The 18,960-nt window shown below is 53.8% G+C and overlaps 2 protein-coding genes across 2 annotated transcripts; one reads left to right on the forward strand and one right to left on the reverse strand.

The window, feature by feature from the left end:
* Positions 1 to 7,593: 7,593 nt before the first annotated feature.
* LOC142403865 (olfactory receptor 14J1-like) lies at positions 7,594 to 8,529 on the reverse strand. Its single transcript, XM_075490166.1, has one exon. It carries the CDS (start codon positions 8,527 to 8,529, stop codon positions 7,594 to 7,596), a length of 936 nt encoding a protein of 311 aa, XP_075346281.1.
* A 9,272-nt stretch (positions 8,530 to 17,801) lies between these two features.
* LOC142403866 (olfactory receptor 14A16-like) lies at positions 17,802 to 18,737 on the forward strand. Its single transcript, XM_075490167.1, has one exon. It carries the CDS (start codon positions 17,802 to 17,804, stop codon positions 18,735 to 18,737), a length of 936 nt encoding a protein of 311 aa, XP_075346282.1.
* The last annotated feature ends 223 nt before the right edge of the window (positions 18,738 to 18,960 follow it).

Below are 18,960 nucleotides of genomic sequence, written 5' to 3' on the forward strand. Positions count from 1 at the left end.
GAAAGAAGGGGATGTTTTGTACCTGGACCCTAGCAAGGTTTATGTCATGGTCTGCCATAGCCTCTTTACAGCCAGATTGGTGGTATCTGGGCTGAAGGAATGGATGATGTAGTGGGTGGGAAGTTGGCTGGTGGATCAAGCCCAAATGTCACCCGTGGTAGAGTCCTCCTGGCAGCCACTTACTAGTGGCATCCCTCAGCGCAAGCACTTGGGCCAACACTGCTGAATGTCTCCATTAACTGCCTGTACAATGTGACGGAGTGCCTTTCCAGCTCCTTTGTGGATGATGCCAAACTGGGCAGAGCCCTTGAGCGACCTCATCTGGTTAACGCTGCCTTGAGCAGGACAGCCGGACAGGATGATGTTCAGGGGTCTCTTCCAACCCGAGTTACTCTGTGATTCAATGAATCTTTTCCTTGGAGAGCTTTCTGAAGACAGAACTGACAGAGGAAGAAGGAAAAACAGAGAGGCAGAAGTAGAGATATAAAAGTCACCAGTATAAATGCAGCAGTTCCTCTGACAAACATTTTTACACTCAAACCGTTGGTAGGAAATCTATGAGATAAATGTGATGAAACAAGCTCAATTTTATCTGCTCACGTACTGGGCCACAAGGAGGGTGATGGTTGGGTACGGTATCACGTGGTCAGTTGTGTCTCGGGAACTCATAATCCAGGAGGAAGCCAATGGCTGTGAAGGGGCTGTGAGGTCACTTCTGCCTCTGGAGGTGATAGGCCAACAGCAGGAATGTGCCTGGGAAAGGGACTGTGAAGTCACTTCTTGCTGAAACAGCTGATAGCTCAGCCCTTGACTCATGGCGGGGGTATGTGCTTTTAAGCTCACATCTGCCAGGGTCTCTGACAGGCCAGCAGAAGGCACCTGGTTGGCACATTGACTGGGAGATCCCCTCTGCCGAAGGACCTAGGCTCGCTCCAGGAAGGGGGCTTACATTTTGGTTGTCCTGTCTATCCTGCCTGAGTACACGATGGGACAGCAGCAGGCACGCAGCTTGGTCGTGTCTATCTGAGAAGCTGAAAGGCTAGCAGCCTTGGGAGATGATGGTGAGGTTACTTGTGTGTGGTCAGGTGACAGGCCAGCAGAAGGCTGATGGGTTGGGATGCCTGCTTGAAGGGTTGTTTCCCAGATGGTGGAGCTCTCCTTGAGGTAGGAAACAGCAGGAGAGAGAAACACTGCCACACAGTGCAGCTTGGAAGGTGGAGATTGGGCATGAGGAGGAAGAAATGTCACTCAAAGTGTAGTGCTGTGGTACATGAAGTCCTCCAGAAGGAGCAGGAGATCAGTCCATGTCTTTGTGTTTCAAGGAAGAGAGTGTGAGGGTGGACAGATTTCAGTGAATGTATGGAAATGTTGGGGTGAGAGCAAAGTGAGGAAGCGAGATGGGTGTCTCCAGCCTGCAGGGCAAAGGAAGCAGCTGTGGGACAGCGTAGGACAACCTGTGGTAGAGATGGCAAACAGCTCTGGCAAGGCTGGAAGTCATCAAGAGAACCCAAGGCTTTCTCATGTTGGGTACAGCAATCATCCCTGCCACCAAGGCCTATGAGGAGACACGTTGTCCTAAGGCACTGGGGCCTCACTGCCTCCTTGCACAGCCCCAGCAGGGCTGGGAACTGTCATAGCGTTGTCCTTCCCTCAGCACCACACACCCCACATCCCACTGCCCCAGGAAGAGCCCTAAGCACTGTGTGAAGGACAGGAGCTGCCTTCCCCGGGGCTGGGGGTCAGAGCTTGGCCTTTCTGCTTCATAGAACAAAGCCAGGGTTTTCTCAGCATCTCAGCTGCCTGCACAGTACCTTTGCCTACCTGTCATCATGGCCTCCAATTGTCTGCTCTAACGAGTCCCTGGGGAGGCTTTGTCAGTAATGGCCCTCAGTGGGGCTCATTAATGCTTCAAGGTACTTTGGGTTTGGCTTCTGATGTTGATTCTTTGGGGGGTTTGTACAATCTCCTCTCAGTACGTGAAGTTCAAGGACTCAGCACAAAATACACCATGGGGCTCATTAAAATAAAGCAAGCCCTAACGATCTATGTGCCTTCCTGTCATTTTCTTCAAGTCTTCAAGAGTTGTACAGATAATTTGAGCTGTTTCCTAATGTACTTATAGAGAAAGATTTCAAAGAGCTTCTAATAAAAATGAAGTTTTAATTTCAAGACTGTATTTTATTACTTTTCAGTTTAGAGACGAGGTGATGGCAGCATTCTCCAGTAGATCTTGATCCAGGGTCTCTCCTAAGGAGATCTGGACTGGTAGGAGAAGCTGTCCCTTGAGGTCTGACACAGTATGGACACCCTCCCACCTCACCTCCCCAACCCCACCATTTCTCTCATTGCCCACCTGCGTCTTTTCCTTACATCAGACTTCTCCACTGAGGGCTGCAGCTGGATGGTACAGCTCCTTTGTGCCAACTCCCACCTGCTTTCCTTAGAGAACTGGCTGCACACAGGCACAGATTGTTTTTCCTATTTGCAAGCAAAGAAAAATAAGTCATGATATATTTTCATCCACAATAAAACACACCCTGCAACCACATGCTTACTACAGGCTGCCTCTAATGAGGTTGCCTTTCTACAAGGGATAGTCTTTTGAGAAATGTTGTAGGGAGGTAGATACAAAAAGGTAGAAATATAGACAGTTAAGGAGTTGGCTAGAGAGACAAATAGTCTACTTAATGCAGGGCAAGCTTTTAACTCCCTGCTGTCACAGCAGCAGCTGGATGGGTGACAGGAATGTGAATGAACAAAGAGTAAGGGGAGGAGAAAACTGGAGCGTAATGGAGAGTGCCTTTGTCTAGACAGTCTGCTGGAAAGATGACTTTAGAAATGGTCATTGTATCAAATATCACCATTTATATGGTCAAATATATGAAAGACTAGAGAAATTAAATACACCGTAGAGATATATAACAGGCAGCATAGCAGTAAAGAAGTTTCACTGGAAGATCAATGTTTCTTTTGAATATCCCTTTTGAAATGTCACGGGATTGGTAGAGGTCTCTTGTGAGTGAGGACAAGCAAGTGTTGCACCCATCTTTGAAAGCGGCCAAAAGTGCAACCGCAGGCACCACAGGCTGTACAAGGTCACGTTGGTGAGGCGTGTGCCATCAATGAGAGTCTTCCTGGGTGAAATTTCTGGGCACCCAGATGAGAAGAATGTGTCCAAGAACCGTCAGCATGGACTTACCAAAGGTAAACCGTGCCTCACCACCCTGATTGCCTTCATGATGAAGGAACTGCATTTGTGCGTGAGGAGAGAAAGGCGGCCATCATTTACCTCAACTTAGGCAAGACTTTTGGCATGGTCTCCCTCAATATTCCCGTACCCAAGTTAGGCCATTACAGTCTGGATGGGCAGACAAACAGATGGGTGAAAGACCAGTTGGATGATGAGGCTGAGAGAGCAGCGGTGAAGGGGTCATACCCTACCTGGAGGCCAATGGGACGTACTGGGGCCTTATGGGGCAGCACAGGGGACTTTTCTGGGCCCTCTGCAGTTTAACATCTGTATCCATGACCCGGAGGAGGCAACTCTCACCACATTTGCCAATGACTCTAAATGAGGAGGAACATTCCTGTGCCTTAGGGAAGCCGTTCAGGGGAGACATGACAGGCGGGAGGACTGTCCTGTCAGGAACTTCAGGGAATGGATGAAGGACAAAGGCGACGTGTACTGGTTTTGGCTGGGATAGAGTTAAATTACTTCATAGTAGCTTGTATGGGGCTGTGTTTTGGATTTGTGATGAGAACAGTGTTGATAACACAGGGATGTTTTTGTTCCTGCTGAGCAGTGCTTGCACAGCATCAAGGCCTTTTCTGGTTCTCACACCGCCCCACCAGCGAGTAGGCTGGGGCTGCACAAAAAGTCGTGAGGGGACACAGTTAGTACAGCTGACCCCAAGTGACGAAAGGGATACTCCAGACCATATGACATCATGCTCAGCAATAAAAGTGGATGGGGGTAGAGGGTGGTGGTTGGCAGGGGGGCTGCTGCTTGGGGATTGGCTGGACATCAGTCGGTTGGTGGTGAGCAATTGTCTTCCTTTGCATCACTTGTTTTTCTTGGGTTTTCTTTTCCTCTCTCTTTTCCTGCTCTTACACTGCTGATTCTCTCCCACATCCCACTGGGGGTGTAGAGGGGGAGTGAGCAAGCAACTCCGTGGGTGCTTATTTGCTGTCCGGGGTCAATCCACAACTAACTTCTACCCAGTGTCATCCTTTCTGGCCTTTCCTTTGACCCACACACACAAGCTCCCACCTAACCTGTTGCATGTCCCATAGAGGAGCTCCACATATCGGAGTAGCCCATTCATCACACAGGACATCCCCCCTCATCGTCTTCCCTGTTGCTCTCGCCTAAATATGCTGTATCTCCATCCACCTCAAAAGCCGTGGAAGCTGTCCTTCCTCATCTCAGCTCTTACTCCACTGAGGTTACAGCTTTCTGATGGCACACAGGGCTCCAGCTCCTCTTGTCTGTGCCCCAGGCTGTGGGCTTTGGTGCACATTTGGGCTGCAGCCCCTCAGCTGGGGCACCAGGGCCAAGGGCACACTTGTCACATGGGATTCTGGTACCAAGAGCCTTGGAACCCTTGTGTGAAAAGGCTTTGCTTCCCAGCAGAGGAGTGCTGGAGTGGATGGCAGGTGGCAAGATAATGATGAACGAGGTTCCCACAACGAGGGCAAAAGCTGCAGTCCCCAGGGCCAGAGAGAAACAGGCCTGGGCTGTGCAGCCCTGGCAGGAGAGGGGTTTGCTGTCCCAGGTGACTCTGCAGCACTGTGGGACCTGTGACAGAGGTAAAGCCGATCTCCAAGAAGGAAAAGCTGCTGCTGAGAAAGTCCCTGTGGGACTTTCTATCCAGCCAGACTGTGGATATCATGCTGGGGGCCAGCCGGCTAGCTAGCAGCTCTGCAGAGAAGGACCCTGGGGTCCTGGAGGAGAACTACAGAATCACAGAATGATGTAATGGTTCACGTTGGAAGGCACCTCTGGAGGTCGTCTGGTCCAACCTCCCTGCTCAAGCAGGGCCACCTAGAGCCAGTTTTCCAAGACCGTGCCCAGATGGCTTTTAGTATCTCCAAGGATGGAGAGTCCACAAGCTGAGCATGAGCCAGCAATGCCCCCTCACGGCAAAGGCCAACAGCCTCCTGGGCTGCATTAGGAAAAGCATTGCTGACAGGTCGAGGGAGGTGATCCTTCCCCTCTCCTCAGCACTGGTGAGGTCACACCTGGAGCACTGTGTCCAGTACTGGGCTTCCCAGTACAGAAAAGTTGTTGGCCTACTAAAGCAAGTCCAGAAAAGGGCCACAAAGCTGCTTTAAGGGACTGGAGAATCTTTTGTAGGAGGAAAGTCTGAGAGAGCTGGGACTGTTCAGCCTAGACAAGAAAAGGCTCAGGGGGTCTCTTATTAATGAGTGTAAATACCTGATGGGATGGGGCAAAGAAGACAAGGGAGCCAAGCTCTTCTCAGTAGTTCCCAGTGGCAAGACAAGGGGTGATGGACACAGCCATATACTCATGAAATTCCATCTGAACACAAGAAAGCACTTTTTGCCTGTTAGGGTGGTCAGACACTGGAAGATGTTTCCAAGAGAAGGTGTGGAGTCTCCATCCATGACAATATTTCCCTTGACTGCAAATACACTGGGATCCCGTGGAGAGGACCCCTGCTGGAGCAGAGAAAAAATGTAAGGAGGAAGGAGCAGCAGAAATGTTAGGTACTGACCATAACCCCCCATTCCCAATCCTCCCTGCTCCTCTCCAGCTTTGGATGGGTAGAAGAATTGGGAATGGAGGAACTTGAGCCTGGGAAAAAGGGGAGTGGAGGTTGGGGAATGGTCTTTAATATTTTTGTCATAGTTTCTCACCTTCTAAATCTATTTTAATTGGCAATAAATTAAACTGATCTGCAAGTCAACCCTTCTTTGCCCACAAAAAGAGGCTGAGAGCTCTGGGATATTGAGAAACCCCTCAGAGCCAAACACTGGAGCAAGGACCCAGGCCAGTTGGTGGCCTCTCAATCAATGGAGATTTTCAAAATTTGTTGAAGGAGGGCTGTGAGCACCTCACCTAGCTGGAGCTGTCTGAGAACGGGCTTGGCTGGCAGCCCAGCTGTGGCAAAAGCAATGGGACGTAGTGTGTGATGAGTGTCAGAGTGAAAGTAGCTTCCTTTTTGTTGATAATGGCAGTGGAGTTGGGTATCCCTGAGCCCCAGAGGAGGCCAGAGGTGACCATGCAGCAAAGGTCACTCCTCGGGACTGGAGTGTACGGCCAGAGGTGGAAATGGACGGGTTGTGGGACCAGTCTGGGACAGTCATTCTGGGACAGCTTCCCCTGGGTACCTGGGTCCCCCAGGGAACATGGCACAGATTGGGCTCCTCTCTTCTGCACCTTTGATGCCTTGCTTGCTTCACCATGACACCTGCCCCTGTACTGTGAGCACCCTGCTGTGTGCCCCCACCCTGCACACTCACACAGCTTAGCTCTACACTGGCATTTTCCTCTCCTGGGCACTTTCTAACCAAGCCCAACCCCTCCTCCTAATTCCGCAATACAACACTCCAGGCTGGGCTGGCCCCATGGCAGTGCCCACTGCAGGGTGCTACAGAGCTCTGAGCACCAACAGCAGAGCCCCAGCCCCTCTGAAGGGCACAGCAGCTCTCGGGGGGCAGAGGAGGGTCAGCCTCCCCATCAGCCCCGGGGCTGGAGCACGAGGAGACAGAGGCCAGTGTCTCCCTGTGTCCCCTGCTCTTGTCTCCAGGAGATCCCTGTTGCCAACTGCTGGCAGCCCCTCTGTGCCAGGCCCTCTCCCCAGCACAAGGCTCCTGGCCCTGGGACTCCTCTGGCTGCTCCTGCTGCCCCAGTGACAGAGCAGCCTGTCCCAAGCTGCTGCATGCGGAAACAATTTTCTCTGTGCCATCAATGTCCCCCTAGAACTAGAGAGTTGTGCCTTTGCTCTTCTGCAGGGATCATCCATGCCTCTAGAGAGCCTTTCCCCAGGGGACTGTGTCTGTGCTGGCCTCATCGGATGCTTCTGCCCCCTTCCCATGCTCCCTGCAGGGCCCCAAGCTGGTGGTGCTGCTCTGCAGAGCCAGCAGGCTGTGGTGCATGGGAGCCACGGGGAGACAGTCCCAGGAAGATCCCTGCTGATCATCACCATCTCCAGGGGCACTGGCACCCACAAGTGAACGCTCAGTCCAGGTCTCCTTCCCTAATTCATCATCCCATGCCTTCCTCCCCTTAGCCCATGGAGAACCCAAGCACAGCAGCATGGCCTCATGGGGGCAAATTCTTCAGTCCATTCCTGACCTCTGCTTTGGAAGAAGAGCCCAACCTGCAGACAGTGGCACTGAGAAAACCTCCGTTCATTAAAGAGATGTGACATGGGAAGGCAGCTGTGCCACCATGCCATACACATGTGGAAAGACCTCTGGGTCAGACAGAGTGGGTTCATGCCTCTGGAGACGCGGAAGGGATGCAGACATTCCTGGGCAAACATGATCATCACAGATAAAATACTCAAAGTAGAGGAGGTTTTCCAGATATATTGGAAATCACTTGTGAAGTGACATGTGAAAAGCTTAGTGCTGCTGAAAGACTATGGATTGAATGAGCTTCTTCAGTGCATCTTTGAGCTCCTGGTTCCTCATGCCGTAGATGAGGGAATTCACTGCTGGAGGAACCACCGAGTACAGAACAGCCACCACCAGATCCAGGGATGGGGAGGAGATGGAGGGGGGCTTCAGGTAGGCAAACATGCCAGTGCTGACATATAGAGAGACTACGGCCAGGTGAGGCAGGCACGTGGAAAAGGCTTTGTGCCGTCCCTGCTCAGAGGGGATCCTCAGCACAGCCCTGAAGATCTGCACATAGGACAGCACAATGAAAACAAAACACCCAAAAGCTAAACAACAAGTAACGACAGGAAGCCCGACTTCCCTAAGGTAGGAGTTTGAGCAGGAGAGCTTGAGGATCTGGGGGATTTCACAGAAGAACTGGTCCAGGGCATTGCCATGGCAGAGGGGTATTGAAAATGTATTGGCCATGTGAAGGAGAGAATTGAGAAACCCACTGCCCCAGGCAGCTGCTGCCATGTGGACACAAGCTCTGCTGCCCAGGAGGGTCCCGTAGTGCAGGGGTTTGCAGATGGCAACATAGCGGTCATAGGCCATGACAGTGAGAAGACAACACTCTGCTACTATCAATAAGGTAAACAGAAAGAGCTGGGCAGCACATCCCGAGTAGGAGATGGCCCTGGTGTCCCACAGGGAATTGGCCATTGCTTTGGGGAAAGTGGTAGAGATGGAGCCCAGGTCAATGAGGGAGAGGTTGAGGAGGAAGAAGTACATGGGGCTGTGGAGGTGGTGGTCGCAGGCTACAGCAGTGATGATGAGGCCGTTGCCCAGGAGGGCAGCCAGGTAGATGCCCAGGAAGAGCCAGAACTGCAAGAGCTGCAGCTCCCGTGTGTCTGCAAATGCCAGGAGGAGGAACTGGGTGATGGAGCTGCTGTTGGACATGTGCTTCCTCTGGGTGTGGGGTTCTGTCCTTAGAGGAAGAGTCAATGAAGAGTTAGGGGAGACTTCTCTGAGGAAAATCAAAGTCTTTCGTCTAGACCTGCACTGGTATACACCCTTCCCCCCACACAATTCCTTCTCTAGGAGACCTTCCTTAGCTCTGTGCCTGGAGCTCTGGGTGGTGCTGGTGAGTGTGCCCTGAGGAGAAGGGCCTCTGCCCACTGGCTGCTGAGGAGTCAGCCCTGCTCTGCAGCAGGGACTTCATGGGAACAGTGTGGGCAGGGGCAGACCTGGTGTTCAGCTGTGTCAGATGAAACTGCTCCTAATGCAGAAGGGCCTGTCAGCATCTGCACTGCCAGTGCTAAGAATCCAGGATGGCAGAAGGCACTTTGAGAGGTTTTGGGGTTTTATCAAGCTCCCTCCGTCTCACCTGGGGAGTGGTGTTGGATGTCAGAACCCCTCAGCATTTCTGCTGCACTCAGGGAGAACTGAGCGTGTCCTGAAAAGCAAGAGGATTGCCTGTGGTTTAGAGCAGAGTGAGGGAGCTGGTCTGTCCCTCCGTCTTGTTCCCAGCTGCCCTGGGCTTGCACCTTCATGAGATGGAGGGCAATCACACTCTTATCTTACCCTGAAAAACAACCAGACACTACTGAGAGCAGAGGGACCCACCACAGACCACGAAATGTCTCACCCTTTCTCAAGGTCTCAGCACCCCACTTCTAGCCAAGGACACACAGGGCTCATTTCACCAACCCAGCAGCATTTCCTCGGTTGTAGTATCTCTGCACTTCTCCATGGGGCTTTCAGACAAAACAGAGGTGCTCTGCACAGGTCTGCATCCTGGAGGGCAGCTCACAGCTTGGAAGGACACCCCAGGGAGATAGGCAATTGTCCTCCTACTGCTGGCATTTCAGAAAGAGAAAATGGACTCTTTCCCCAGCCCCACAGGCTGCATTGCCCACAGCCCCACAGGTGAGAGGGAAGCTGGGACATCAGTTCCCATGGACACACCGGCATGAAGGGACCCACAAGATCAGTGTGGGACTCTGCAGCTGAAACTCCCATCCCCGGAGAGTCTGACAGCAAGAACAAGAGAAATTTAAAAGAGAGAAGTGGTGAAACAAGGCGAAGTCCCGTGAGGGTCTGGCCGAGAGGGGCCAGGGGAGAGGCAGCCGGGCACTCAGGGCAGCGTTACCCGTACCCAGCTGTGCACAACACCTCCCAGACTGTGATAATGCCAGACAGTTGCCCTCAGCCCCATTGCTGGTCACGGGGAAATGGGCCCGTGGCAGGAGGGATGGATGCCCTTCGCCTCTTCTGCTGGTCTGCTGGACACAGAGGTGACTCCCAGCCTAGACCCCATGGCCGTGAGGGCTGAGGGCTGTGCTGGGTGGGAGAGGAGAGATGAAGGATGTTGCTTGGGGAAGGCATCTGCAGTGCAGGGCTGGCCGGGAGGTGCCCATATCTCCCCTGCCACAGGCTTTCCATAAGCAGTTCCCTCCCTTCCTGCCCATCTCTGCTGCCTGCAGCTGTCCCAGCTGGGAGCTGTTTCTCTGGCCCCATGTCTCTTCCCTGCCAGTGCTCACAGAGCCCAGCCCAGCCCCTGTGTGCCCGGCTCTGCCCTGCAGCCACGCTGTGTGTGCAGGAGCTACAGAAGAGGTCATACAAACCCTGAGGAACCTGGAAAGGTGCTGCTGGTGCTACCTGTAGGCTGGCAGGGGATGAAGGCACTTGCTGAGGCTCCTAGTACACCTCAGGGTGACAGTTTACAAGTCTCATCCCCTTCTCCAAACTGCAGGGCTGTGTTTCCATCCAACCCAGGTGAGCCAGAACAAAGTGGAAGCACAGATTCAGGAAAGCACAGACTCAAGCAGGAAACCCCTGCCATGACCGTACTCATGAAAAGTCCCCTCAGAAATGCTCTGGGCATGATCTGGAGCTGTGAGCAGCCCTGACCCACGCAGCAGAAGGACCCTGCCCTGCCGGGGGTCCCTCCTTCCAGCCACAGCTTCTCCCCACAGCGCTGTGGGGAGCTCCCCAGGCAGGCTGAGTGCTGACCCTGGCAGGCGGCTGAATCCCTGCCCCAGCACGCAGCACCCTGCGGTGCAGGGACCCTGCTCTGAAGGACAGCCCTGGGCACCCCTGCCTGCACACCCAGCATCACACCCCTGTGGTCCTTCCTGGAAGAATGCAGCCATCATGTCTTGCACCTATGACAGAGCGGAAGAAAAGCCACATAAGGTTGTTCTTCTCCTCCATAGAAGAGAAGTTGTGAGAGCTCTCCTGAAAGATCCCAGAGGCTGTGGGATGTGCCAGCTTTTGGAGATCTCGCCAGGAACTGCAGATGCATTGCCCTGCAGCCACAGACTTACCGTGTCGAGGGCTGTGAAGATTTCTCCCCCGGTGAGCTGTCAGCTCCCTCCCAGCCCAGGCTGCCTTTAACCTCTCTCTGCCTCGCTCCTCTCCCCTCTGCACCTGCAGGCAGTGCCCTCAGCCCTGCTGCCCTTTGCAGAGGAGCTGCTCCTGGGCAGAGCTGTCTCTCTGCAGCGCTGCCCGCTTGCCAGGAGCTCCCTCCATGCCAGGAGCCCAGCCCAGCTCAGCAGCAGAGGACCAGCCCAAGGCAGCACTTTCTCTGCTCCCCCCTCCCCTCCACTCCCGGCTCCCTCGAGGTGTCCCGGGGTCTCCAGGGCTGACAGCTCCTGAAAGGCAGCAGGGTCACTCCTGGGGAACACAGCTGGAAGCAGACTGAAGTCATCACTGACTGTCCCTCTCTAAACACTAGACGGGCTGAGTCCTGCAGCGGGAATTGCTCTGCCAGGGAGTGCAGATCTGCAGGAGGTGTCAATGTTCCCCTCTGGAAACCCCTGTTCCTGTCCCATTGTCAGGCAGGGCACGTAGGCAGTGACAGGCAGGGCATCCTTTCCACCTGAGCAGGGCAGGGATTGAGCCAAGTCCAGGTAGGCATCTCAGCTCTCATCAGTATTCCTGGAGGCCGGAGGGGGATTGGGCTTCTCCAGTACACCCCACAGACCCACAGGAGGTGGGATTCCTCTTGCCTCAGCTCAGCTGCACAAAATCCCTGTGAGCTCCTTATCTAAGCTGCCATGTCAATAGTGGAGACAGAGGCCAGGAGTGAGCTTGTCCAATGCAAACACCTGGTGGCATTTGAGCTGCCAGAGGTGGTTCAGAACATGTGCAGGAGACTGCAAGCTCTAGTGGAGCAATTCTGAGAGACAGGGCAGCATTTGGGCACCTTGTCTTGGAGGCTGGTGGGGAATCCCTTTGGCCAACTGAAATGATAGAAGATGATCACACTTAGGACAACCAAACCTGTACCTGCTGAGGATGTTTAGGGCAGCCGATAGAGGTATTCACCCGATGAAATGAAGTCATGTGCCACAGGGGGAGCTCAGTCTGCCTGTCTCTTCTCCATCAGTTGTATTTCCTGCATCTCCACTAAGCGGAACCGAAGGTTTACCATGGACATCCCTACATTGCCTACCCTGTTGCAGGGCAGCTGCTCAACCTAATGGCCAAATGCAGGCCTGTAGGGTTCCCTCAGATGCCAACGTTGCCCAGCACAACTGGAGGGTGCAGCTGGCTGGGCAGTGCAGGACCTACAGCACAGCTATCCCCATTCAGGGCTGGTCCATAACAGACACGCCAGGGCATCTCAGGTACATTTGGTGCGTGTGAGCAAGAGACTGAATGCCACCACTGCAGTGAGACAAGGTCTGTCCCATGTCTGTCCAGCAGCCGCAGGCAGTGCATCAATACGAGGCACGTCACAGCAGGGTCTCCGCTCGTGTGCCAACGCTTCCAAATGCTGCTGATTCTTCTTACCCCCATCCTTTATTCACCCCCTTGATGATGCAACCCAGGAACAGGTGAATGATTTTCACACTATGACCGGACAACAGGATGTCCATAGCAAAGGACGTTTTCAGCAGCAACTTGTCCTTCCTGGAGGTCACCTTCACCTCTACCACAGGCCCTCCAGGCTGCAGAGACACTGCAGACAGCAAAGTCCTCTCCTGCCAGGACTGCACAGTCCAAACATGGTTCTCTCTGGCACTGGGGTGCACAGGGTGTGCGCTCTTTATGGGCACATCATTTCATCCTTACATTGCCATCTGCCATCCACTCCAGCATGCCTCTGCTCTCAAGGAAGGGCTTTGCTTGCACAGGATCTTGGGCACCAGATCTGTGATAAGGCTGAGGCTGGCCCTGGTGGCACCAAGCTGAGGTGCTGCAGCCCAAATGTGCACCAATGGCCTCAGCCTGGAGCACAGGCAGGAGCGGCTGGAGCCCCGTGTGCTGTCACAGAGCTGTGACATTGATATAATACCTGCTGAGGTGTGGTGGGACAGGTCAGGAACCTTGAGGTGCTGCAATGGATGGATACAGGCTTCTCAGAAAAGACAGGTGGGGAAGATCAGGAGGGGGAGGCCCTCAGTGTGAGGGAGCTGCCTGGGTGTATGGAGGTCCTCTATGGGATGGGCAGCAGATTGGGTGAGCTCTTGTGGGGGAGGGTCACAGGAGAGACCAGGTAGGGAGACATGCTGGTAGGAAATCCTTACCTGGAGTCAGGTGAGGAAGAGGACAAAATCTTATTGAAGCAATTTGAGGAAGGCCAGTTCAATGACCCCACACCACCCTTGGGGACTTTAATTGCCCTGACCTCATGGGAAGGGGAAACTGCAGGGTGCAAACCGTCCCAGAGGTTTCTGCAGGTTCCTGGGGCCAGCTTCTTAGCACAGCTGCCATGTGTGCCCACATAGGTGATGCTCACCTGGATCTGGTAATTTCTGTAATGGTGCCCTCCCACCAAAGGGTGGGATATCACCAACCCCAGGGTCAAGCTGGCTGTGACTTTGTGGATCTGAAACCTGAAATCCTCTAAAAACGGAGATCACAGAGAGTCTCTTTGTTTTCTACAGCATCATTCAGGCTGGAAGGGACCTTGGGAGGTATCTCGACCAACCTCCTGCTCCAAGCAGGGTCATACCAGATTGCTCAGGGCTTTACCCAAACGTTTTGTGGTCACTTTCTGGGATAGACCGTGTCTCGTCCCACTAGGTGGGTTGCGAGATGGGTGAATCTTTTTTTGATTCCCCGGGGATTTGTGTACCGACAAAGGCCGATCTCTGCTTGGCAGAGCCGCAGGCCGGTAGAGTCACGACAATGACTCAGAGGAACAGTTAGACTAACATCTTTATTAACTAGCAAACTACAAACTTAACCAACTAGCAAGCTCAGCGAACAGAGGCAATTTGGCAATGGAGCTATTTTCCGGGCAACCCGTCACAATTCATCCAAAACTCATATGCCCAGATATGTGTATAATGGAGGAGTAGAGGAAAAGAGAAGTGAGAAAAGGAAAAGAGAAGAGAGGAGGATAAAGAAAAGGAACGATATCACCACCCTTGGATCCCGCGATGATGATGACAGACGTGGCAATCCTCCGGTGATGGGCGCGCGCGCCGTTCCCTGGGGAAGGAGTCTCTTTATACTCTAATCCCTGCCTCAGGTCACACCCCTGGAGGATTTATGTTGCTCTGGTCCTCAAAGGGTTGCAGGCGCTGGGGGGAGGGGGGTGGTTTGCGAGGAGTTTCATTCCAAGTTTCGGGTGACTGTAGGCCCATTCCTTAGATAAAACTCTGTGTGACCTCTGGCCATAGATGGTAACTGCACATCCTCCAACGCACTCTTCTCATCCCGTGCTAGCCGACTTGCTGCACCTTATCTCGATACAATGTTTGAGACAGTACCTCCTTCAGTGTCTTACAAGACAATACCTCTTTTAGTCTCTCCTCCGAAAAGCTCTCCCCATCCCATGCTAGCCGATTTGCCGTCGCCATGCAAATTGCGCATCATCTCTCCACAGTGTTTGAGACATTAACTCTTTCAGTCTCTCACACATACTCCCCACGGGGCCCTGAGCTGGCGGTGCTGCTCTGCAGAGCGAGGGGGCTGTGGTGCCCTGGGGCCATGGGGTGACCCTGCAGTGGCCATGCGGGGAAGGGTGAGAAGCAGACCCAGCCAGACAGGGATCACTGCTGCTGAGCCCCTTTCCACCTCCCACTTCCCAGCTGGCCTATGGCCAAGGAAGGTGCTTAGGAGGATCATGAGATGTTCCCATATGACTTTTTCTCAGCCACCTCCAGTGTCTCCTAAAGAGCCTGTACATCACAGTACCCAAAGCTGTGCTACCTGTCCCACCACGTCACCACAGTGGTTCCCTCAGAAGCTCTGTCATGGACTAAGGGGCTCCCGACCCTCCTGGCTGTGTCCCAGGCTGAGGGCATTGGTGCACAGTTGGTTTGCAGCAGCTCAGCAAAGTCTTCTCATGGAGAAAACTGGAACCAAGCACCCACGACCCCACGTCTACAAAGGCTTTGCTTCAGAGCAAAGACATGCTGGGAAGGATGGCAGGTGGCAACATAAGGATGAAATGAGATGCTTGTGAAGACAACAATCCCTGCAGTCCCCAAGGCCAGAGGAAAACAGGCCTGGGCCATGCCAGCCTTGCAAGAGAGCAGTTTGCTGCCTGAGGGGACTCTGCAGCACCTTGTGCCAGTATCCGGGAACACAAGGGACCCCTGAGAAAGTCCCTGGGTGAGGTAAGGCTGCAATCGGGCCAGACTGTGGACATCAGTGGTGTGGGGTTTTCTTCATATGGTCACGGGTAGAGGTGGGTAGAGTGTCCTCCCTGGCAAGGGGACATGGATAGGGGTCAAGGGAGACAAATATTGAAACTCTTTGTAGACCCCCACGGCGTGTTAGGGCAAATCCCACTTCTAAACTCTGTCTCTCCAGTGTTCACAGAGGGACAGTCAGTGATTGCTTCAGTTAGCGACTGCCTACGCTCCCCAGGAGAGACCCTGCTGCCCTTCAGGAGACGTCAGCCCTTGGAGCCCCAGGGACACGTGGAGAGAGCCCAGAGGGGGCAGAGAAAGTGCTGCCTTGGGCTGGTCCTCTGCTGCTGAGCTGGGCTGGGCTCCTGGCATGGAGGGAGCTCCTGGCAAGCGGGCAGCGCTGCAGAGAGACAGCTCTGCCCAGGAGCAGCTCCTCTGCAAAGGGCAGCAGGGCTGAGGGCACTGCCTGCAGGCAGCGAGGGGAGAGCAGTGAGGCAGAGAGAGATTGAAGGCAGCCTGGGCTTGGAGAATGCTGAGAGCTCACTGGGGGAGAAATCTTCACAGCCCTTGACAGTGTAAGTGTGTGGCTACAGGGCAATGCAGCTGCAGTTGCTGGAGGGATCTCCTAAAGCTGGCACATCCCACAGCCCATGGGATCTGTAAGTACAATTCTCACAGTTTCTCTAGTGCAGAGGATAAGGACGTCTTCTGGAGCAGGGATTCCTTGCTGCACCGTCAGAGGGTCAGGGCATGACCGCTGCCTTCTCCCAGGAACAACCGCAGGGGTGTGAAGCCGGGTGTGCAGGCAGGGATGCCCAGGGCTGTCCTTCCGAGCAGGGTCCCTGTGCCCCTGGGTGCTGTGTGCCAGGGCAGGGAGTCTGCTGCCTGCCAGGGTCAGCACTCAGCCTGCCCAGGGAGCTCCCCATGGCTCTGCAGGGAGAGGCTGTGGGTGGAAGGAGCCACCCCTGTCAGGGCAGGGTCCTTCTGCTGTCCAAAGGGTGCTGCATGGGTCAGGGCTGCTCACAGCTCCACATCACCCCCAGGACATTTCCCAGGGGACTTTTCAAGAAGCGTATCAAGGCAGGGGCTACCTTGTGTAAAAGTGTTTCCAGTTTCCTGCTGTGCTGGTGGTGGTGGTGAGGAATGGTGATGGTTCTTTCAGTTTTGGACGAATGACCGAGACTCCTACAGCGTTACAGTGAGTTATCAAAAGGTTCCCAGGAACCTGGTGAAGTCACTTCACCCATTGCTTTGCCTACAGAAAGCACCAATGTCACCTCTATGGTCTCTTCAGGATTCATCTGAGGTGCTCCTTAGGACTTGCCAACACACAGATGGCCCTGGCCAGTGCCCTGCTGCCAGGAGGAGTCTGCAACGCAGAGCTGAAGCACCCAGTGCGTGGGATGGGCTCTGTGAGCACTGGCAGGGAGGAGACATGGGGACAGAGAAACGGCTCCTGGCAGGGACAGCTCCAGGCAGCAGAGACAAGGGCAGGGACTGAGAGGAAAGTGCTGACAGCAAAGGCTGAGGGGGATCTGGGCACCTCCCTGCCAGCCCTTCAGTGAGCATGCCTTTTCCCCAGTCAAGGCCCCCTGGGCTCTTCTCCCACCCAGCAGAGCCTCTGCCCTCAAGGTCAGGGCTTCCAGGGCAGGAGTTGCCTCCTCTGCAGCAGAGGAGACTCTCCCGAGTGCCTGTCTGTCCGTCCTGGCCCTGCTTCCCTTGGCACAAGCACTGGGGCATTTCTCTTGGTTTCCCCACCCCTCCCTGGTGCTGCTGCTCTTGTTTTCAGGCTCTCTGGGAAAGGGGGTTTCAGCTGCAACTCAGCAGCTGATCCTGCAGGTCCTGCCATGCTCATGTTTCCGTGGGTGCAAGGCGGCTCTGTGGGGCACTGGGCAAAGCAGTCCATGGCATGGGGATAAGGCTGACTGTCCGTTAAGGACACCCCATTTTTAGGGCATCCAGAAGAGCACAGCTCTTCCCTGGGGAGGGGAGGGTGGAGATCATCTGCCCTTTCAGGCTGGATTCACCTGTTCCCAGCAGAATCCAATTTCCTTTCAGGGGAACATCTGAGTGTGATCACCATCCAGACCAAAGAGGTGAGAGCCAAGGACAGCTGGGAGCAAGACTGATGGACAGACCAGCTCTCCTCCATCTGCACTAAGGGTCTGTCCTTCTGCCTCTCAGGACTCTCAGTGTAGCACTTGTGGTGTAGCAGAAATGCCAAGGATTTCTGCCTTCAGAAAACACTCCCCAGATGTGAGAGGGGCAACAGGAGCAAAATAAACAAAACAAAAGCCTTGCACCTCGCTTCTGCAGTTGGGTGAATTGGGAAGGACAATGCTGAAAAGCTCTTTGAAACCATGAGTAACTTGACCCTGAGATCACTCCTGGTTCCTGTTTAGCTGTGGCTGCACAGCAGGACTGATTCCTCCACAGAGGAGTCCCCTGCTCCCCACTACACCCCAACCCAGCACAGACCAGAGCTCAAGCCAGGGAGCTGCACGAAGGCCTTCCTGGAAAGACAGAGGCCACGAGGGCTGTTTCTCTGAGACATGGAGTAGGTTTACTCGGAGAAGTCTCTCCTCACTTGTCACTGCCTTTTCCTCCTTGACCAGGCCCTTTGCTCAGAGTAAAGAGATGTCCAACAGCAGCTCCACCACCCAGTTCCTCCTCCTGGCATTTGCAGACACGCGGGAGCTGCAGCTCTTGCACTTCTGGCTCTTCCTGGGCATCTACCTGGCTGCCCTCCTGGGCAACGGCCTCATCATCACCGCCGTGGCCTGCGACCACCGCCTCCACACCCCCATGTACTTCTTCCTCCTCAACCTCTCTGTTCTTGACCTGGGCTCCATCTCCACCACTGTCCCCAAATCCATGGCAAATTCCCTGTGGGACACCAGGGACATCTCCTATGCAGGATGTGCTGCACAAGTCTTTTTATTCCTCTTCTTGACTACAGCAGAGTATTCTCTCCTCACAGTAATGGCATATGATCGTTATCTGGCCATCTGCAAACCTCTGCACTACGGGACCCTCCTGGGCAGCAGAGCTTGTCTCAAAATGGTTGCAGCTGCCTGGGGCAGTGGGTTTCTCACTGCTGTGCTGCACACGGCCAATACATTTGCACTACCACTCTGCCACGGCAATGGGCTGGACCAGTTCTTCTGTGAAATCCCCCAGATCCTCAAGCTCTCCTGCTCACGTTCCTACCTCAGGGAAGTTGGGCTGCTTGTGCTTAGCATTTTTCTTTATTTTGGATGCTTTGTTTACATTGTGCTGTCCTATGTGCAGATCTTCAGGGCTGTGCTGAGGATCCCCTCTGAGCAGGGACGGCACAAAGCCTTCTCCACGTGCCTCCCTCACCTGGCTGTGGTCTCCTTGTTTCTCAGCACTGGCACATTTGCCTACCTGAAGCCCCCCTCCATCTCCTCCCCATCCCTGGATGTGGTGGTGGCAATCCTATATGCGGTAGTTCCTCCAACAGTGAACCCCCTCATCTACAGCATGAGGAACAAGGACCTCAAGGATGCTCTGTGGAATCTATTTGAATACATCACACTTCAGCATCAATAAGATGCCCATCATCTTCATAGCACTCCCAGGGTATCTCAGGAAATGCCAAAACTTTGTGCTTTGGTTTGGTTTGGTTTTTTCTGTCATTCTTTCATTCTCCTTTTGTTTATAGTTTTGATGATATCATTTCCCTTTATGTAATACTATTTTTGCCCTCCTGTTTTTTTTTTTTTTTCTTTTTTGACCCACAGCCTCTTATACATATGGAGGCAGGCTACCTGTG

The sequence above is a fragment of the Mycteria americana genome, unplaced genomic scaffold, assembly GCF_035582795.1.
Source record: "Mycteria americana isolate JAX WOST 10 ecotype Jacksonville Zoo and Gardens unplaced genomic scaffold, USCA_MyAme_1.0 Scaffold_46, whole genome shotgun sequence".
Classification (NCBI taxonomy): Eukaryota; Metazoa; Chordata; class Aves; order Ciconiiformes; family Ciconiidae; genus Mycteria; species Mycteria americana.

Coding starts and splice junctions, on each gene's coding strand:
- LOC142403865 (XM_075490166.1), bottom strand. CDS start 8,529: ATGTCCAACAGCAGCTCCATCACCCAGTTCCTCCTCCTGGCATTTGCA.
- LOC142403866 (XM_075490167.1), top strand. CDS start 17,802: ATGTCCAACAGCAGCTCCACCACCCAGTTCCTCCTCCTGGCATTTGCA.